At 47.3% G+C, this 21,410-nt stretch overlaps 1 protein-coding gene across 6 annotated transcripts in view; it reads right to left on the bottom strand.

Annotated features, from left to right (window-relative positions):
- FGFR3 (fibroblast growth factor receptor 3) overlaps positions 1–21,410 on the bottom strand; it is a 55,249-nt gene that overhangs the window by 4,020 nt on the left and 29,819 nt on the right. The window contains exons 5-14 of one of the 6 annotated variants that reach the window (XM_054824491.1): positions 18,369–18,538; positions 13,567–13,690; positions 12,949–13,139; positions 9,112–9,262; positions 5,049–5,242; positions 4,015–4,160; positions 3,803–3,924; positions 2,450–2,560; positions 2,080–2,270; positions 770–892 (exon numbers count right to left, since the gene is read on the bottom strand). In XM_054824491.1, the coding sequence (XP_054680466.1) occupies positions 770–892; positions 2,080–2,270; positions 2,450–2,560; positions 3,803–3,924; positions 4,015–4,160; positions 5,049–5,242; positions 9,112–9,262; positions 12,949–13,139; positions 13,567–13,690; positions 18,369–18,538 (1,523 nt within the window). Of the gene's footprint in view, positions 1–769; positions 893–2,079; positions 2,271–2,449; positions 2,561–3,802; positions 3,925–4,014; positions 4,164–5,048; positions 5,243–7,893; positions 8,039–9,111; positions 9,263–12,948; positions 13,140–13,566; positions 13,691–18,368; positions 18,539–21,410 lie in introns of all 6 variants that reach the window. The other 5 variants (XM_054824492.1, XM_054824493.1, XM_054824494.1 and 2 more) reach the window with 5 other exon arrangements.

Here is a 21,410-nt window from a genome sequence, read left to right as displayed (position 1 = left end):
GAAATCACGGCAGTTAAGAAAGATTTCTGATATGACATTGGAAAGGATCAGTATGGGCACGGTGGGCTTTGTAGGACTGCCTGGACATTCAGACCTCTTGCAGTCACAAGGCCCTCAGGTTCTGCAATGCCCTCAACCTCTTCCACTGCCACCTCCGCACTCTGTTGTAGCTGTGGCTTTTGCTCAGAGCTCCACATCTGCTGCAGGGCTCTGAACCAAGACACAGGTCTTCTCTCCAGCCCTTCATTCGTAAATTCACCTCCACGACTACAGGACTCAGCCCTTGTCTGGGACTATCTTCTCACCCTTGGCAGTGGAGTCAAGGAGCTCAGTTGTAAAAAAGAGAGAAAGGCATGAAAGCCAGGTAGCTCCAGGTATACAAAAAGTGACGTTCCTCTGTCAAGGGCTCTCTGGTGGGCCAGAATTTGGCTCCTTGGGACCTTTAAGAACAGTAGTGGAGCAGATTGCAAAGGGCTCTATTCCCCTTTGGTAAAAACCTTGGTTTCTCTTAGTCTAAACCCTCCTGGCCAGAGCTGAGACCTGACAACCTGCTGCCAGCAGCAGCAGTATCTGTCAGGAAGAAAATGGATGGTGGCTGGACTCCTTGGACCAGCCTATCTACAGTCCCTCACTAGGTGAGGCCACCAGCAGATTTCTTCCTCCTAAGCCCCTCCAGAAAGGGAGCTCTGGGACAAAGGCCACTGCTGCAGGGATGGCCGAATTCCCTGCCAGAAGGAGAACTGCACGTGCTTGGCAGCTCTGTACTTACGTTGGTGGTTTTCTTGTAATAGTCGATGTTGTGAACGTCTCTAGCAAGGCCAAAATCAGCTATTTTCATCACATTGTCTTCAGTGACTAACACGTTCCTGGCTGCCAAGTCGCGATGAATGCACTGTGAAAGGTGAGCAAGTCAATAAATAAGGGCTTGTTAGCTGCTTGCGCCTGGACCCAACAGCACCGTGTGGTTTATGAGCTGCCGTTTCATTGACTCCCAAGCTCATAAAGTTGTGGGCACTGCTTAACTCCTCGCTTTCTGTGTCACTGCCCCATCATGCATGCTCGATGGGAGCCACATCTTAGCAACACCTAATCGGCAGCCTCAGCGCTGACACAGCCACGCGTCTTTTCTCTCCAAAGGGGATGCACAGACAAGAAAGACAACCCTCCTCTTCTGTGGGCGCCTACTGGGACGTGAAACTGTCTTTCTGCCCTGCTTCTTCCAGGAAGAGGAGTGCAGGCTGATGTTTGAAGGAAAAAAATCCTCAAATTAAGACATCCCCAACATATCCAAAATCCATCATAGTTTTTAGCTGAGAAAGAAGCTAAATTAGCTTGCACTGTGCAGAGAGGGAGTTTAAAGTCACCACGGACCATCCACCCTGAACTGCAGTCACAGGACCAACACACCTGACATCTGAAGCTGAACTTGCTCTTGCTGTAATGCTCCCTGCCTGCAAAAAGAGGACATGCCAGCTGGTGCACAGCTTCGTGAACCCAAAGCCTGATTCTCCACTTGCTGATGTCAGGGTAAATTAAGACTAATCCCAGGGTATGATGTAAGCAAATACAGCAGCTGGCTCAACGCCAGCGAAGTGCTCCTCAGGGAGCATCATGGGCACGGCCATGCATCGAGCCAAATCCACCGCCAGCTCTGCTCACACCGAGCCTACACATGCTGGTGACAGCCACAAACACATGAGCTACACCCAGGATCTCAGCTTCCTCGTGGGTGCTCTGCATCTTTAGCCATCTCAGAAGGGAGATGGAGGCACGTAGCCCCTGACTGTTGTCTGAAGTAACATCTCCCATGATGGAAGCTCACAACTTGGTGTGATGCTCACCCTGACCAGTGCTGCCCGAGCCTCAGGATTCATAGAATCATAGAATGGTTTGGGTTGGAAGGGACCTTAAAGATCATCTAGTTCCAACCCCCCTGCTGCGGGCAGGGACACCCTCCACTAGACCACATTGCACATCTCAAAGCCAAAACACGCACCACCTCCCCCCCCACCCGGCAGTGCACGCCTTTGAACACACGGGTCTGACTGACGCTTCTACCAATGAAGTTTCTCAACTCACTTTCTGAGATGCCAAGTACTCCATGCCACGGGCCACCTGGTAGGCGCAGGAAACCAGGTCTTTAAATGTCAACTGCTCCTCGGGCAGCTTGCAGGTGTCGAAGGAATAGTCCATGCCAGGTGGGCGACGTGCCCTGAGGTATTCCCGCAAGTTCCCCTTCGACGCGTATTCCACCAACACGTAGAGCGGTCCTGCAAGCAAGAGCACCATCAGCATCCACCGGAGGAACAGCACATGCTGCTTGGGGCTAGGCTGACCACCAAAATCTCATCTGGGACATTTTGGGCAGCCAGTGAGTAATTACCTAGAAGGGACAGTCAAACCTGGGCCTCTCACCGCCCCACGAGCACTGGGCTGCTTTGCTACCTACCATCCTGCGTGCAGGCACCGAGGAGATTAATAATGTTTTTGTGCTTCCCAATCATTTTCATCATTTCCATCTCAGAGACCAGATCGGAAAGGTCCTTATCTGTGGCATCATCTGGAGAAAGCAAGAGAGGAAAGCGAAAAAATGTCAGGAAGAAAAAAAGCATTTTGTGAAACAGTTAATACAGCTGCTGTGTAGCCATGTGGGGCTTTGATGGGCAAACAGTGCTCAAAATATGGTGGCATTTGTTTTTATTCTACTTTGGGAAGAAGAATCAAAATAAACCCAAAACCTACTACCACAAAAAAGACAAAAAACCAAATAAATGCAGATAAATGTTCATATGGAAATCAATAAAGCCTTTCATCTTCTGTTTCATCCTGGTTAAGTATTCATGAAAAAAAGCCAGCTTTGGTACCTGGGATCACTTTCCTTTTCTTATTGTTTCCTTCCCTCTGCTCCAGGGGCAAAGAGTTAAGGATGGTGGAAGGTCAGAGCTGGGAGAGGGGCTAAAGGAAGGAATGTACTTTTTGCATGGAAAGCTGCAATTTTTCTGCAAAAGTAGAAAAATTGGGGAAAACCTCCCCAAATGAATGCTTTGGTTTGGAAAGATGGGAATGTTCCAGCTTCCAAAAACAACTTCAGAACGGACTGAAGAAAATGTAAATTAAAAGAATCCTTTTCTGACAAGAAATATTATTTTTTTAAAGATGTGACCCCATGTAACCTCAAACCTGGGCTGCTCACTGTTGGAGCATCTGCCCTGCTTGCTCCAGCTGAACTCCTCTGGGCAATTTTGTCTCTGCGTTGTCTGTGGTAACTGTGTGTGTGGGATGGAGGGATGGATGGATGGATGGATGGATGGATGGGAAACAGAGACTCATCTGAAGGTGCTCAGTGGCTCCCCCATTTCTGGCCTCCCTTTAACCTCTCAGGAGTTTTGGATCGAATTTCTTCAATGAAGAGACTCCTCAAGAAGGACTTTGGCAACTGAATTTGTGCAAACTCCACCTGAGCTTGTTGCATAAGCTTTTGCTAGAACAGGCAGCGCTGGTTACAGGAGGAGTAAGGAGCAGGTCGATTCACAGAGCTGGCTAGAAGTGAAGGGGGTTCCCCTTTTTCTCAGGGGTGCTATTACCCCTTGGCAGAGAACTGGGTTAATTTTCGTTCCCTCTTCCTGATGGGATTTGCTCTCCAAGGAGACAGCCCTCACCCCCAGGCTATGCGGGTGAAGGGCAAAAAAGGCTGTTCTTCCTTTCTTCTATTGTATCTGTTTGTATAAAAGACTTAAAAGAAAGGGAACGAGAGGAAATCCCAGTGGAATATGGTGTTCTGCCCTCTGTGGACTCCCCATACCTTTTAACATCTTGACAGCAACCGTGATGGCCTTGTTTGGCTTGTCCTTATCAATCCCAATCGCTTCTGCCATCACCACTTGGCCAAAACACCCCTCACCGAGCGGCTTCCCCAAGGTCAGGCTGGAGGAGGGAACAAGCAGACACGTTAGTGGGTACCGGGATGTGACACTCCTGGGAGGCGAGGGGACCCTGACCCGTGGGTTGACTGACCGAGAGCGTGCCAATTCCCACTTGGGATCTGGAGGCAGTTCCAGCTCAGAGACATTGGCCAGCATCGGCCCATCGCTGGAGGAGAGACGCGTGATCCGGACCAGGGGCGTGTTGGAATTCATGGAAGAGTTGGACTCCAACGACACCTGCTTGGGTAGAGCAAATGAAGTGTTATTGCCAACTGTATTCCCAGGGCGAGCAGTGCTTGAGATGGATCACTGAGGAGGTCTGAGCTATCTTTGCCCACTGACACCTTTCCAGTAATTTCTAAATGGGAAATCGTTCCCCCACCCACCTCTCCCCACATCCTTGCAGAAATGTGCTGATCTAGGCACCTTTGGTCAGGTTTTTAGCTGGTGGAAAGGAGGGACAGGTCAGCCAGTGCCCTCCAGCAGGCAGGAGGTATAATCCATTCGGTTGCTCTGTATGCATCTCCATAGCACGTACAGGCTATGGAGTGACTTCTCCTGTTCTGGCCCTGTAAATGCCCACCACGAGCTTGCAGCCAAAGCTGTGAAATCCATATCCTTCACTATATGGTCTTACAAGGTGCCTTTTGCTCCCACCTCTCTGCAATTACATGCGGCAGAGCATCTCTAACTGCATGGAGAAAGAGGACCCTCCACGAGAATTGGTTCAAGCCACCAGTGATCTCTGTGAAAGCAGGACCGAGCACAATTCAACATGCTCTTGCTCCCCAAATCCCTGCTCCACCAGGGAGCCTGGACTAAACTGTTCCCCTGCAAGATGTGCTTTCTGTGGCACCCACGGCTGCCTTGCCAGCCCCTCTTGGACAAGGGCGACAGAAACATGGCTGCTTGGGAGCTGCTCATGAACCAGAGTCAGCTGCCACCAGCTGCTGCTCTACTGGAACAGAAATGAATGAAAGGGGGTTAAACTCCTAGACTGCAGTCAACTTATCTCCCTCTTGGGCAATGTTTTTCTGGTCAAGCTTCTCATCTAGAGAAAAAATTTCAAGGAGGGGGGGGGGAGGGATAACCATAGGGGGGAATAGGAATCTTGTATCTACTTTCTGTTACCTGTCTCTTGAGTGGAAATTTGGAGACTTTCTGTACAGTGGGGGTGTTCATGGCTTTTTTGTTTGGCATTTTCATCCTGCAGATAATCACAATGACCAGCACGAGGATGAAGAGAACAAAGCCAGTGCCGTAACTGAGAATGCCAGCGTACACTGAGCCTGAATCATCCATTTCCATGAGCTCCTCCGCTGCAGGGTGACAAGAGACGGCAGTCAGGATGGGGCAGGCAGCTGCCTGCACGCAACTACACACATGCAGCACAAGGAATCTGGGGAGGACTTGCTCATCTACGCCAATTTTCTGAGCGACTTCAGTGAGAGGACTCTCCCAGGCCAGTGGTTTTCCACCTGTGGCTGTAGCTAAAACATTCAGTTTGCCTTTTTTGGGGTAATTTTACTGCCCTTTGATGCAGCCCTGGGGTTTCTAAGAGCCTTCAGCCCACAGGTTGAAAACCACTGCTCTAGACTGAAGGCATCTTCATGTCTGTGCTGTCCCTCTGATGCAGATCTCGCTTTCCTCGCACATTCACACCACATAGCTAGATGCCTGGGATGCGCAAAGGCTGCAGGACTGGGGTTTGCTGCACTTTGCTGATTTGGCTTCTCCAGCAAAGATTTCCACTGGACCAGTGCCTGCCCTGAGGGACCAAGGGGCTGGAAAGACACCCAGATGTAAGGCATCACACAGGGAAAAAGCCACATGACAGCAAGCTGCATAATAATTTCATGAAAACTTAGGTCTGCTGGGAAGAGGCTGGAAGGTCTGGCCCAGAGAGATGGCTGAGCCGGGAGGGTGATGGCATGAGCCCATCAGCAGTGGCAACCTGCTAGCAAGACGTTTTTTGGATTAGCAAAGCTCAGCTGTGTTTCTCCTCTTGTTCCTTTCAGGACAGGCACACAGACCAGAGGAAGGAGACATGGTGGGACTGGTTTTCTGTCCCCCAAAGCCGTTCTGGCATCAGAGGAACAGTCAGCCATAGGAAACTTTATAATGAAGTCATGCCGGTGGGGTTAGCTCGCTAACAGCTTGTGTACATCACTGCTGCCCCAAAGCAGCGGGAGCTTTGCTCCTGGCAGCAGCAGGCTCCGAATCAGGTTTTCGGTGGCTGGGGACATGAAGAAAGGGCTGTCATTGACACTGGGGGCTGCACCAGCCTGCGTCAGCCTGTGCCTGATCCTGCCATCTCCTCCTGTGGGCAAGGGTCACCAGATCTCCTGGCATCGCGCACCACCACGGGTGCCACAGCTCTTGCTGCCTTGGCTCACACCGTCTTGCCCTCTGCTCCACAACTCTCCTCCCTTAGCGTGGACGGGGGTTTGCAAGCAGAGGTTCCTCAGGCGGGCTGGATCCTGCACCTTCTCTGTGGGCAGTGCTTCGGGGCCTGCTGCTGTACGGATGGCTGCCCTTCACTGCGTCTGACTTCAATATAAAGTTCCATTTCAGGTTTTTTGGTGGGTTTTCTCCTGCTTATTCTTTGCTTAAATAAGAGGCGTGAGTTCATACATTGTAAAAACAACGTAACAGTTGGATGAGACAGTATCAGGAGATTCTCAAAATAACAGAGGCATTAGTCTTCTAACCACAGGAAACGATTTCTCATCCAGCGGATGGCAGAAGCAGAAACAGGATCAGATCAGCTACTTTACAGCTGGCAAATAAACAGAGAAAAGACCAGCAGATCCCATCGGCAGCAGGGCTGGGCGTGGAGGAAACCCTCTTGAGCCCCAGTAAAAGTGATTACATTCAAATCACCCGCACAGATAAAGTCAGGATTAGAAATGCCAAAGTTTCCAGTTCCTAAACACATCCTGAGATGGATGTGTTGCGAGATGGACCCAATTCTCTGACTGGGTGAGCCGAAGTGGGGCATACAGGATTTTGGGTGCCCTTTCAGTAAGGGTCTACTGAACATATCCAGGTCTGCTCTTGCAGCACCTGCATGGCACAGCACCTATGAGATTCAATATTAATATCACTGGTGCTTTCCTGGACCATGCCCATGCCTCTCCCACAGACGGAGGCACATTCTGCAGGTGAAGGGGTAGGACAGCATCATCCTCCTCTTTGGGAGAGCAGACCCCTCTGTTGCGTATTCTGCGCTGGCTTCATTGTCAACGAGAGCTTTGCACATGAAAGGACCACAAAATTGAGGTCATTCTGGCCTCGGGTTTCAAGCCCACTACAGCTTTCATCGATCCCAGCTGGAGCAGGCAGCATGCAATGCCCCTGGGAGCCAGGGCTCCTGGGCTCTCTCTGCAGATGACTCTCCTCGACCTTCTGTTTGAGATCGCTATCTTGGCCTGTTCATCCGTGAAGCGGAAATAATGCTACAGGCAGGGAAGGGTTTATTCACACCAACCACTTAGGCATCTAATTTTAGGTTAAGATATGAGGTTAGACAGAAAGGTTCCTTCATAAGATGATCCACAGTCTCTGTCCAATTTACGTGGATCATCTGACAGGGAGGTTTCCTTCTCCCACTGGCAGTGTAAGAAGACAAAGCTCCTGATGTCGGCACTTAGCAGTCTCTTAACAAAGAGGCTGTGAACACCTCCTTGTTATCTAGATCAAAAAAGATCCTGGGCATTTTGTATCATTACTACAAAAATAATTAAAATCTTGAGATGCAATGCAAAAAGTGTCAGCTGTGAATATGCAACAGAGGTCTGTCTTCTGCTGTGCGGACTCACCACCGGCACAGCAAATCCCAGAGGAGAGCCCTCCCTGGATAACGTGCCCTCTTCCAAGCAAGGGGCGGTCTGCAGGAACTTGGCATTTCTAAAGCAAAACATTGAGGCACCCTGGAGAGGGAAAGAGAGGCCAGCACAGAAGGAAATACCTGGTAGCACCGTCAGCCAAGCAGAGTGATGTGAGAACCCAATAGAATTCCCTGCGAGACAAGTATATTCCCCAGCATCCTCAAAAGTAACATTTCGCAAGTACAGAATCTCTAGCTCCTTATCCGTTGTGTTAACACCTGCCGTCTATGGGGAAAAAAAACACACACATATAGAAAGAGGGAAAACAGAGAATAAGCCACATTCCCAGCAAATGTGAGGACACCACAGGCAAATTTCAAAAGCAGATTAAGGTGGGGTTTTTTTTGGTACAATGACCCATCTTCCACATTCATTTATTCATTCCCCTCTGCAACCTGTAGTCAAAAGCAAAAAAAAGTTCCCTTCACCAGGTTCTTACTCTGTCCCACTAAAGAAGCATGCAAGCAAAAGCATCCAAATGAAAAATTGCCCCCACAATATGACTGGCTTTGGGTTAGTAGGGTGAGTACAGGGAGGGGGAAAGAAAGATGGTAAAGGAGGAGAGGAAGGACAGAAAGAAAGGAGAAGGGAGGGGAGATGTAGTGGGGAAAGACTCAAGTGCTGATCAGAGGAACATACAAACATTTTGATTCATTAGTTCACTGAAAAACAGAGAACTTCACAATTTTTTAGAGTTTTTTCAGAGCGGGCATCTCAAAGCCATATATTCATTATACAGCCCTCGATGCTGTAATATAACTCCGGTCAATTGTAAGAAAGTGCCCGTAAAGAACTCCCCTGCAGTGGCACTGAGCAACGCAGCAGCCAAACCCTCCAGGCTGGAGTCAAACCCCGGGGCCCACGAGATTTAACGGGTCTGCTTGCATGAACCAATGTTGATATTTATTTCTCCATTACTTCTCCAAGTACCTGTGTACTGATTGTATCGGTGAAAATCTTGAAACAGCTTGGTTTTCCAGAGCTTTGAACGTCACAGGTCATTAACATGCAATTCTGTTATCAGCACTCAATTGTAAGGAAGGGAAAAGAATAAAAGCGTGAAGAGTTGATAGCAAAATTTGACAGTCATTTTATTGTGGGAATTTTTCCATGGCAATTGCTGTATAGGCGTTACATTCTTGTAAAAAAAAATTAGCAAGAAAATAAGATAAAGCCATTCAGCGTCAGTTGACAGGGTATAATACAAAATGAATAGTAATTTTAATCACTAGCTTCTTAAAAATGTTATAGCTCATTCTTGCAGTTGCCAGGGCCTTGGGACAGAGTCTGTGGTTTACCTGGTTTTGGTTTGCGAATGTGGAGCCAAAATGGTTTTTCGGCTATGCCTACGAAATTGTTGGCTCTACACAGATATTCTCCTTCATCTTGTTCTGTCACATTGAACAGATTTAGGTTAGCATCGGCTTCAGCGTTTTTACTGATCCAAGACTGCAGGAACAGACAGAAACCTGAACTTCAGTAAACCAAGCAATACCTCCATCACACCTACATTAGCTAGGATCGACTGGTCACGGCTACTTTCTTTTCGGCTGTGGCAACATCCCCGGCTCACCCTGCGGTGAGAGACCTAACCCAGGACCTGGGCGAAGCACAGAAGTGGCATTTGGCCCCCAAACCACGCTCCAGTGAACTCCCTTCCCTTTGCTAGCGGCACACATGCGAGTTTTTGTTTTTTTTTTTTAAAAACGGACCCATTTCCCACTTCTCCATCTGACAGCAGTCAAAGGCCCTACGGTTTCGTAATAACTCTGCAGACAGGAGCACCAGAGAAAGGGCTTAAGCAGAGATGTGTGTTTGCAACCCGGCTCAGCAAATACTGTTTCAATTATCAGATTCCAAAATAGAATTTGGAAACAAAATATAAGCAGTGGCGGTCTGAAACTTGCTGCTGACTTTGCCTTTCAGAAATTAGCTGTAATTTTTTCCACTGCTTATAGGAGGCTCTTCTTTACTAAATAAAGTGGTGCATATAAATCAAACAAACTTCAGATTCTTAAGCGAGGATTTTCTTTTTCTTCTTCCACGCTGCCACAAGAGCACATCAGTTTTTTCCCTAAACGGTTGTTTTTATTTTGGTTGAAAATGCACAACTGTTTTGGGTGGCCTCAGAAGTAGCCTAGGGAAAGTCTAGAAAAAAATACCAGCTTCAGTTTGGGAAATGAAAATATAACAATTGGTCTTCTCATTTTTGGTCTTAGCCTCTCCAGCCCAGTCTCGGTGCCTTCGATCTCAATGCTTGATCCTGCCAATATGACTTTCAGCCCATTAAAACCAACAGGGCTGCCAGATCTGGTAGGTCATTGGGAACTGAACCCGGAGGAGGCATCAGAGAGGAGCCCCCCTGTCCATGTCTGATGACAAACACCACCGGTTTTGACCTGATCTCATCTCTAAGGCTTACGTGCCGGCAGGTTTGTCTGTCCTGACTAGTGTTGGAAACATGCCTGCCTTACTGCCTTGTTTATAATTAAACCGGGCATGTTTCAATGCAGAACACACCATTTAGTCTTTGACAAAGCTTGGGCACCCTGTTGCCAGTCCCCCCTCCGTAACTGGAATGCATTTAGTGCACTTCTGCAAAGAAAAAGGGGTTTCCTTTGATCACAAATTAGCCCAGGCTTTCAGGAACTGATGCAGGTGATGGCTTGGTTTTGTTAGGCTGTTTAAAAAATGGGTTGAAAGTATGGCATTCAATTTATCCATCTGGACTGGGGTGGGTTTTGACCCCATTTAGATGTGAGGGGGGAATTCCATGTGCTGGGCACCTCTCCTTCCCTCTTGCTCTGATGGAGACCAGAATACTCCCCTTATACAAACTGCCCCATAGCAGCTCCTACGCTCCACAAAATCTCCTGAAGGCAGGAGGGAAGGGTAGGCTGATAAAAAAGCCTTATCTCCCTGCAGGCAGCACAGCACTGGGCAGGACAGAGCCCTTTCTAAAGGGAAGGGCTGTTAACAGCACCCTGCTCCAGCAGCACGGCCAGGATGCTGGCTCAAAGCAACAGCACTGCGTGGCACGAGGGGAAAGAGTCCGTAAAGACAACGGACTGGCCCCAAGATGACAGTGAGATCATTTATCAGATCTTTATTTTTAAAAAACAAGCACATGACACATTAAAAAAAAAATTAAAAAAAAAAAAAAATCCCTGCAAAGCTGGGCCTGATACAGCTCCATGGAGGCCCAGTACTGGCACACAAAAGATGCATCCCAAAATGGAAATGCTCCGTGCCCCAGCGCTGATGCCGGCATTAATACAATTCAAAGCGTTCCCGATTAACCAGAAGTAGTAAATAGACGTGTGCTGGTCCTATTCAGCAAAAAAATAAAACCAAACAAAACTTGTGCTTTCAAACGCCTGCCTGTGCTCCCCTTCGAGGAATGCGGAGCCTTTGCCGTCCACAGAAGAGAAGGTATTTGGCAATTCTAATTACCTAGCCACCCCGGTGCCGCTCCAACTTAATTTTAAAACACTATTTATACGGACTATTTATATGTTCTTTGCCACAGCAAAATGGGAGCTTGTGCTTGTGACACAAGGCACTGTTCGGAGTGGCTCTGCAAACTTCCAAAAGGTAGCACTTTATCCCACGGGGACCACACACGGAGCTCGGAGACTATGCTAGATGGCATGTGACACAGCCAGCTATTCAGAGCTTGGTACTGGGCTGTGAAACCAGGGGGAAATTCAAATATGCATAATTCAAACACATTTGGAGAGACAGAGAGAAAATAAAAAGTTTTATCAACTCGCGGGAAGCGCACGTTGCCAATCCTGAAGAACTGTCTCCAGCCATTTCTTCCAACCAATCTGTTATTTCAATCTGTGTAATTATTTCCAGGGTCTCTGGCTTTTATTATCTGGCTGAGTTACAGTTTTGTAGATGCTGTCTGATAAGTGGGGTGGTTTTTTTGTAAACTTCACACAAAGAGAAGAAGGGTGTGTGCAGCAGGATGTGCACAGGGAATGTCCATGCACAGGACGACCTCAGCTTGAAGCTGCAGGGACAAAATCTGCTTTCAGCTGTAACTGCAGGGCCAGAAAAACTCTGTTTGGCCCTATTTATTTTACTAAACACCAACGCAGGATGCCTTTAATTATTAAAAGAAAAAAAAAGGGGAGGGATCTTAAAAGTCCAATGTGCTTTTAACTCTCTATTCTCTACTTTTTATATTTGCATGGATTGAGGGGAAACCAGATCCACTGGCTTTGTTCTGGCTGTAATCTGGAAGTTCCCTTTTAAGAAAGCATTTTAGCAAAGTCAAGTCTTACTGAGTTTTTGCTCAATAAAAAAAAAGGCTATCCTGAGCATAATAGCAATGCTCTCAGATGTTAGTGGCTGGAACAAGACTGTCTTGGCTCTCAGGTGCTGGTAGTTCAGCATTATTTAGTACGTGCACGCTGCAGTGCGTTTACTTGGAAAAAGAAAAGAATGTGTTTTAGTCGGGAGCCTTTTATTTTAGTAAGTCCTGAAAATACCTCTACTGAAGCTGTACAAAAAGGTTATTTTTACAATTTTAGGTCAAATGCAATCTGACAGCTTCTCTTTTATTATGCTGCATTTCTCACAGTTGCCTCAGCTCTTACAACTACTTTGCTTATCTGTGCCACTACAGTAGTTGTGTTATCTCTGGCAAACACAGGAGTCTGGAACATCAACTTTAGGACATTTTTGCTGTACCCCCTCCAAAAAGCAGAGTATTCCACTGCACAGGCTTAAAGGAAAGAACAATCCCAACAGCCGTCCTTGGCTTGTTCTCATGACTTTTTTCTTATAGACATCAAACAATTACAGTAAATGAGACACTGAGCTCCCCAAAATCTCATTTAAATAATGATTACCATTCTAGGAACTGTGGCATTGAACATAATCTGTTGGGAGTTTCGGGTTCGCATTGCACTGCTACTCTAGGGCTTATTTATAAACATATAAATAAAGTTTATAGCTTCCACTGATGGCGAACACCTTTACTCAGTGCTGATCTCTCTTGCCGTGAGTATGGCAGTGGGTTTCCTTGAGGAGCATCCCCACAACACAGCTGCTGTCTCTGTAACACCGAGACGGAGACAGAGGAAGGACTGCCCTGAGGGTGAGAAGAAGGAGCATGTACCGACCTTCAGCACCGTGACATAGGGCGTCCCATCGGGTCCGTATTTGCTGCCGTTGACTTCCACGTGTTTCAGCCACTGGATGTGAGGCTGGGCATCGCTGTAGACCTTGCAGTGAAACTCCACATTGCTCCCTACCACCACAGTCTGGTTGGCAGGGAGCCCTGCTTGTAGGATTGGTCGGTGGGGCGACCTTTCTGAAAAACAGAAAACAGAGCGAAATCCTAATTTACCTGTCCTTCCTCCAGCAAGGATTCTCCTCTGAACCCTTCATCTCCTGGCTTGTCAGCAGAAAGGGTGCAAACTGGGATTGCCCCCCTGGGTGTCCTGGCCACTACTCTACCCAGTGCTTCTCAAGCCAAACAGGAAAGAACCACCTGGGAACGGAGGAAGCATCTCGGTCCTGCAATTCCTTCTGGCCCTCTGCAGACCAGCTACGTAATTTACTGATTGCAGATCTGAGGCTGAATTGTTGGCCAAAAGGAAGCTTCTTGTTGGTTTTAGAAGATGCATGATCCAGCCCTTTGGGAAAGAAACCAAGCTCCTGCTGCTTTCCATATCCAACCACATGCCTGTTCAACATCACCACAGATCAGCTGTTGAGGGAAAACAGTGAAATCTCACCTAATACATCAAGCTGGTACGTGTGCCTAATGTTGCCGTATTTGTTCTCCACAACACAGGTGTAATTTCCTCGATCTGATGGCACAACACTCTCCATCACCAAGCTCCACTGCTGGTGTCGCAACTAGAAGAAAAAATCAAACCATGAAGCTCGTGGTCAAGTACCACCATCATCCCCAAACCATTCAAATCAGTGAACAATCACTGAGCTTCCATACACTTGGCCAGCATGAATGGACCCCAGAGTAGGCCTGAACATCACAAGGACCCATTTCAAGGGTCATTAAAGGCTTGATATGAAAAGGAATTAAGACCAATGCAGGAACAGTGTGCTACACAATGTAACATGCTGAGATTGCAATGAGGACTTGTAGATGCTTCCACAATAACAACAATAATGAAACCAGCTGACAGCTGGATGTGGCTCCTCTCATTACAATAACGACTTCAGAAGGCATCAGCTAAGATAACTCCGATCCGCTGGTCCCCTCTGCCAGACCACTCTGGTCCAGAGACTCTGTCTGCTCAAAATATCGTACTCTCGTCTGCAGACCTTTACCAACTGCTACATATAACCCATAAGATGACTAGAAACAATAAAAATCATACTTCTTACCCCATCTATAACATATTTTAAAAGATCTGTGCTATGGAAGCAATAGGGCATAGCATCTGTCTGAACAGAAATGGGTGTCTACATCTGTGTTAGTCCCCTAAATTCCCTGTAAAAAACAGGAGAAAACATGCCCAGCCTCAAGTCTGGTTCCTAGGATGCCTGGTCAGCCCTTCTCTTTTGGCACCAAGTTTTATACTCGTTGGTTTTCTGGATGTGGCTCATATCCAGAGCTGTTGGTTGTTCAGTAGCAGAAGGGAAAGCACAACCCATGTCTCCAGCCTGACCCGCTGCCCTGTGCTTCCCGCTACAGCATTTGTTTCTAATGAGTATAAAGGAAATAACGGATATGGAAAGCAAATCTTGAATTAATAGAGAAAGCAACCAACGCTAACGAAGATGACTTCGGGATGCATAGCGTATCAAAGCTCTCCAAATCTCTGGATATTAATTTGATGCCTTCTGCTGCCCAGAGCAGAACATTTAACTTTATTAACATTTTGAAGGTGACTCCAAGGACACAGAAGCAGGAGATTACAATAATGCTGCAGTACAGAATGTCAAGGGCTGATAGAAAAAAACAAGGGTGTAATTGCTCCTGGAGGTTTCTTGCTGCAGCAGGTGAACTCAAATATGAAGTAATTTAACCTCTTCTGCAACACATAAATTGCATCCACATGCTTTTTCCTTTAAAGGGCCAAGTCACAATTAAAGCCAGAATTTTGCAAAGAGAAGGTTTAAAGTCATAGGACTAGACTGCTTAGCTGTAAGACAAGCAAGCAAAAGCCATTTTAACAAAGTCCCTTGGTCTGTAGATCTCTGCGTCCCCGGAAACAGCACTGCTGAGCACCCCACTTTTCACAGACTGCTGAATTTAGCATTTCCTTTCATTTCAGGTTACAGGTAATAGGAGGCTGTGGCTAAACAGTAAGCACAGAAATGTCGTCGTTGCTGATGTCTGGTCAGGTCCGACTGCACACTCTGCCCACCCAGGACAGCACAGACGTTGCTCAATGCTGAACCAACATTACACCTTTTGTACAGCAACATCCCACCTGGTGCATCTCTGTAACAGCGCGGCAATTCTGGGGTAGGAGGAGCTCTGAGAACAGAGAGCCTGGATCCTGAGTTCACAGCTGAACATACCAGACTGTCAAGGAAGTTTCAATGCAAATTTGTGGCTGCTCAGTGGCTCATTTCCATAGTGGCTTCTCTCATAGTTGTGTCTAAATACTTCTTTTAATCCACTTTTCAGCATTGCAAAGCATTTGCCTCTGGAACTCCTAGGAGCTACTACTCCAAGGAAATGGGGCTCCAGATACATGAACAACTGCCTAGTCTGACCTGTGTTACAAAATCAGGTCCAAATTAGGTGTTTTACTTAGGATGTACTTTCAAAGACACTTTTATGACACTTTCAAAGAGCTTCTCTTTGTCAGGTTTGTGATGGGGACGTTGGACTCCGAACAGAGAGAAGAACCTGGGGAGCACAAACTCATGGGGCAGAACTTGTTTGGAAACTCTTGTAGAAGTAACAAGATAATTTATTTTTTTTTTTAGGTTGAGACTGGCGTTTAGATTTAAAGGATAATAAAAAGGGATGTTGCCAAGTTAAGATAGTTGCCGTACTCGACAAAACACTAGAAACATGGAGTGACTTAGTGCGGGCATTAATCAAGTGGGTGAGATACTGGAAATCCCTCTGGTTTATTTGGTGTTGTCATTCTTGGCTCCTTGTGAAACAAACATTTGCAGACACACTTGGAACCTCAGTCCGTGTTTGCCAGACTGGTATGCAAGTTAGTGCAATGGTCTGGGGAAGGGATAATCCTCTATCTCCCCTCCCCCTCAATCTTCCCTTCTAGGGTCATTTAACACACACAGGCTTACGATATTAGAGATTCCTACAAGGATTTAACCATTAATGCTCTTTGGGAAATTTCATATGATAAGTCATATGAATTTCTTTTCTTTACCAGTTAAGGATGAACTGTAACAAAACTAGGTTAGCCTAGACTTCATGTTTTCCATACTCGCCCTTCTCTCTTGCAGACTTTATGCCGGGCAATCACACGGGATAGAAATGCCATTTGCCAGAGGCAGAAGTGGAAGAGTGGTCAGCTTTTATCTGCTGACCACAGACCTTTCACAATCAATGTTTAAACTCTTCCACACACTCAAAACAAATGAGAACATTCCCAGCTCAAGGATTTCTGGGTTAAGACCAGAACTTGAGATGAAGTAAACCAGCCAAACTCTGCCAGATCTGGATCTTGCCCATTCTTTTAAAGCTGCCTAATCCTGTTATGAAGCTAAGTTGTAACAGGGAATTTAAATCTTAAATACATGAGATACTGAGCAGGTTTTCAATCTCTTTTTCTGGTTCAAATCTCAGCTGATATCTATCAGTATATTTATAGTGGATGAGATTTACATTAGACTACTTACATCTAACCGCAGCTCAAGAGCAAAAGCAAGCAAATAAGGGAAGGAAAATTACAGAGAGAGAAAGATGTCTTTATATCAAGAAAAGGACAAAGAATTACACCTAGACAGATAGAGAGCTTAAACCAATCTTGCTGTAATTGGCCTGACATTGCCTTCAATAGCTCTTTAAGCATCGGCTTCTTGCTGGAAGGTTCCCCTAGAGAAACAAAGCACAGCGATGCCAAAGACTCACTACCGTGTTGCAGAGGATGAAACGTGTCAATTTAAACTCAAGGATAGATTAAAACCACTGGGAAGTGGGTAGGGGAATTGCTTTCAGCTTTAGATTTTATTCTGCAAGCATAATTTAGTGCAGCTCATGTCACATAGTTTTGTACAAAGCCGCTCAAACGGCGCACGCAAGCCTGAAAACACTTCATGATGATCCTTACAGCCTACAATTAGTAAAAGATGCTTGTGCTTTGTGAGCGTTATCTGCCAAAAGGCTGTTTACCCACAGGAGCTGCTTCCCCACTTCTTTTCCCTCCATAACTTTTCAGAAGATCTAAACCTGAGCGACCTCAGCCTCATCCAGGCTGGAGCAGGGACAAGGCTGAGGAGGGAGCTTCAAAGGCTTCACTGAAGCAATCACAAAAGGCTCTTTCAGGAACGGGTCTGAGCTAACAGGAAAGAAACAGCCCAAAACTGCGGGAAGACTTTTTTGAAGCCTTTTCTGGTTTCTGGAGCCCGTCACGCTTTGCATGCCTAGCCCCCTTCCAACATGCTACAGATGTGGTAGGCATCAGCACAGAGCCATTCAGAGTACTGATGAAGGCACCTTCCTAAAAATCGCCTTCTCTCCGTAGCAGCAGCCCAGGGATACGCCAGGGCTGGCAGAGCTCAGGAATCCTTCCTGCTCCACTGGTTTTGTTATAATCAGCTGCTGCTAGTTTTATTCTCCCCAAATAAAACCAGAAAGGAGTCTGACTGTGACCTCAAGGGGACAAAGTAATAACAACAACAACAAAATCAGGGAAGAGCTGATTTTCCTGTTAAAATCCTGCCAAAGTTCGTCGTATACAGTAGCACAGAAACTTCTGGCTAATTAAATCATTTGAGTGCAGTGCGTTTCTGTTTCCCTTAGCTCCATCTATAAACAAGAGCCAGAGCATTTTCCAGAACACCTCGTGGTACAAGGAAAGGAGGGAGAAGAAAGCAGCCAAGGAGCAGATGCTATTACTCTGGCTACAAGGGAATCCAACGCTTGACCGAAGGTCAGTGATTTATACCACAAGAATGTTAATGATCACCAGCATGATGGTCCAGCTCTTTGGTGAGGTCCTTCCTACACCTTCAAAGGATGCCCAGTTGGTTTTCCTTGAAAGCTGGGAGTAGCTACGGTTTGGTCTGACATGTCTCAAAGCCCTGGGATGATCTCCAGAAATTAGGACAGAAGTTTCTGCTCCTGCTTTCTCATCGCTGTCCACAATGTAACCATAAACCCAGCCTCATTTTTACCTAGTCCCTGAATGACCACTACAGACGAACTCTGAGGGAATTAGCCCTCAATCCCAAGGGACAGCAGCCCTTTTTAACGCTTCAGTGTCAAGCAGTTGCTAAGGCTGCCAGAGACACCCCCATTCCCACGCAGATGAGACCATGCTTTTACATGTACCAACACCAACCACTCTGAAATACAATTTTATACAGTCGGTAGAAAACTAACTCCTGATAAAAACAGAGATCCAAACCAAGGCCGTACCTTGATGCCCCCAATCCTATGCTCTCCCTTGAACTCCTTGCCGTTTTTCAGCCAGTAGATGGAAGGCGTTGGGTTTCCACCCGCCGGACATCGGAAGCGAACGGTGTTGGCAGCGGGAACTGCCAGCAGCTTCTTCTCCATCTTATCTGGCCGGGTCCAGAAGGGGACACCTGAGAAAGGAAAGACCAAGTTGAACAGGCCCATTTCTGCCGCGGAGGATATCAGCTGGTGAGCAGATGCATTTGAGGAGGCTTTGGCATGTGTGGAGTGACAGTTAAATTGCTACCTGCTGCAGTTAAGATAAATGACACAGAAATGCTCCCCAGCTAAATGACTCTCATAGACGTAGACAGGGTGTTTGCGTTTTAGGTTTGTGATGAAAGGTTCATGACCAGGTTTTTTGTCTCGGTAATGCCAGTATAAATCTAGAGTAGCTGCTTTTAATTCAACTGGGAGAGTTATCCCAGATCAGGATGAGGATCTGGTCTCAGTGCATAAAAAGATACAGATGTACCTTTGGGACAATAATAGCGAAGAAGCATGAACAGCAGAAAGATGTTGGAACTGTAAAAAAATGTTGATGGGCCAGCAAGGGAGCAGAGAAAAAGTGTTAGCTGAGTGCACTGGAAAATATTGCTTCTCAGCAAGCACAAATGTAGCGTAGCCTCCTTAAGGGAAGGAAAGAAAAAAAAAAGCCAGTGCCAAACTGGTTTATCATGTTTATGTTCTTTAAGTACAAGTGATTTTAGTTTTAAAGATTCATGTTACCTTTGAACAGGGATAAGTTTTAAAACACCAGTGTTAGCATGAGATACTTTTTATAATCTGCCTCAAGTACAGCGATGTTTCTTGGCTGTGTTACAAACATTACATATGAACTCCAAATTAAGGCAGCAGCAAACTCATTATACTGGGAAGAAAGAAAGAGAAAGTTTTTAAAAAAAGCCTCCCAAGCTTTCATTTCTGCTTAAAGAAACACTGCAGAGCTGCATGCGGGGTGTTCCCCTGCCATGCTGGGGGCCACATCCAGCCCCCCCAGCTCCGTGCTCCATGCCAAGGCCACAGGCAGATGGGGGCAGACAACGTTTGGGCTGAAAAATAGCCAAGAGGAGGCCAAGGAGTGTAACTGGCATCTCCTCTAGATGGGAAGGAAGCACCCACAGAGTACCCAAACCCACCGGTACACAGAGACCTGTGTGCTTCTGGCCAAGACAAACTGAGGGTGCTGGTCCTTCAAGAACTGCCTTGGAGAACATGATGGCCACCAAAGCTGTCGGGAATGCATGGCTGTTGGCCTCTCCTGCAGTGGTGACGATGATCATGAACACCACGCAGCACCACAGCCCCACCTCGGTGTTACTCTGAAGTCTCTGCAATCCCCCTCCCTTTAACGACAAAGGTGTACAAAGTTTTCCCCCGTTACATCCCTCTGAGATGCACCCAAGCTTCTCTTTCTCCAGCGCTCCCTGATGTACTTAGCCCCGATGTATTCGGCTCCACACGACCCATCCTGTTGCAATTGCTGGTAAATCAGTGATGACCCCACCTTGCTCTAAGTGCCCAGTGTCCCCCATGAAGGATCCCTGCTGCATTTCAGCTCCAAGGATTTTGCAGGCAAGGTCATATAGCTCAGCCAAGACAATCCATGCACCCATCGATTTTTAGCACCTGCTAACGCTCTCCACATGGTCACCTCTCCCCATGGCTCCTTGCAAAGCCCACCTGGCCATGAGGAACTGGATGTCAGGAACTACATCCAGGAGGCCCTCCATCTGCCGGAGATGGCCACACTGGGCGCATCGCTCTCACGTCTCATCAGCTTTCACACTCTGCAGCCGGACGGCTGAATGTAGGTGCCTCAATAACGCAGTCCCAGGGAGGGAAATCCAGTACTGAGGGCTTGCATCTGCCCTCAGACTGCCTTGCACAACGTGCCGTGATGCCTATCAGAGTGAGCTCCACGTATCACAGGGATCTGGTGCTCACCCATGCTGCGTACACGGTGCCTCCTTTTTTAAACTACGAAACTGCTTAAGGCCCTTTTCTTGCCGGGATGGCACCGGAGCAGGAGTACGGCTGGCACAAACAAAAGCAGAAAGAGGAATCCCTGCAATTCACGTGCTCCTGCAAAATCCTGGCTACAGCACTTCACTGTGAACACACGGCACATCCAGGAGAGGCCTCAAATGCTGCACAGTAACACGGGCTAAAGCAGGATGCCATGTAACCATCTACCTTCCAATATCTAAGCTTAGAAAAATGACACAGAACTGCACAAAAAAGGGGGGAATATTAAAAAAAAATGTTAGAAGAGTGGGTGCAACCCCTAAAGGAAGAGCAGGTCTTGATGGCAAAGGAAGATGCTGCTGCCGTATGCATCGGAAAGGACAGAGACCAAGCAAAGGCTGGGCAAAAGCCCAGGCAGCAGCAGGGAGGAATTTGGAGGAGGGATGGTTGGGGTGGTGTTGGGAAGGCTGAAGAGGAAGGAGCTGCAGAAACCATGTTGGGAGACATCTGGTCCTTGGTTTCCGAAGCACGGGCTATTTTCTGGCCGAACACTTCCTTTTGGCAATGCACTCTGATTTCCCGGGGACTTTACAGGAGGTTAACGGGGCTACAGGGGAGAGTTCAGGGAAAGGCCAGGCACGATGGAGAAGTCCCCCTGTGCCGCCGCTAAGAGGGGCGGCCGAATAACCTGCTGTTTGTTGTCTGATGAATGTATCTGCCTACAAGAAATCCCACTTCATGGCATCAGTGACGCTCACCCGGGCACGGGGGTGTAACTAGATTGCACGGCTGCCCCGCCATGACCAGGCTCCTCCTCGCGCTGGGCCTTTGGGGGGGTCTTCCGCTTGCCACGCTGCCTGCGTGTGCTGCAGAGTGACGTTTCGCCACGTTTTCTCACTCAAAAGATGAGTTTGCATCTCACAGGAGACCCATCAACCCACTGGCTGCAAATTTTGCCACTGAAGCCAAGGGAGATTTTGCCATCGGACATCAGAGAGGATCAAGATGGGGCCCAGGAAAGTTTCCAGCTGGGGA

This window comes from Grus americana, chromosome 4 (genome assembly GCF_028858705.1).
Source record: "Grus americana isolate bGruAme1 chromosome 4, bGruAme1.mat, whole genome shotgun sequence".
In the NCBI taxonomy this organism is placed as follows: Eukaryota; Metazoa; Chordata; class Aves; order Gruiformes; family Gruidae; genus Grus; species Grus americana.
The sequence above is the reverse complement of the archived record's forward strand: the minus strand, read 5'-3'. Positions and strand labels throughout refer to the sequence as shown.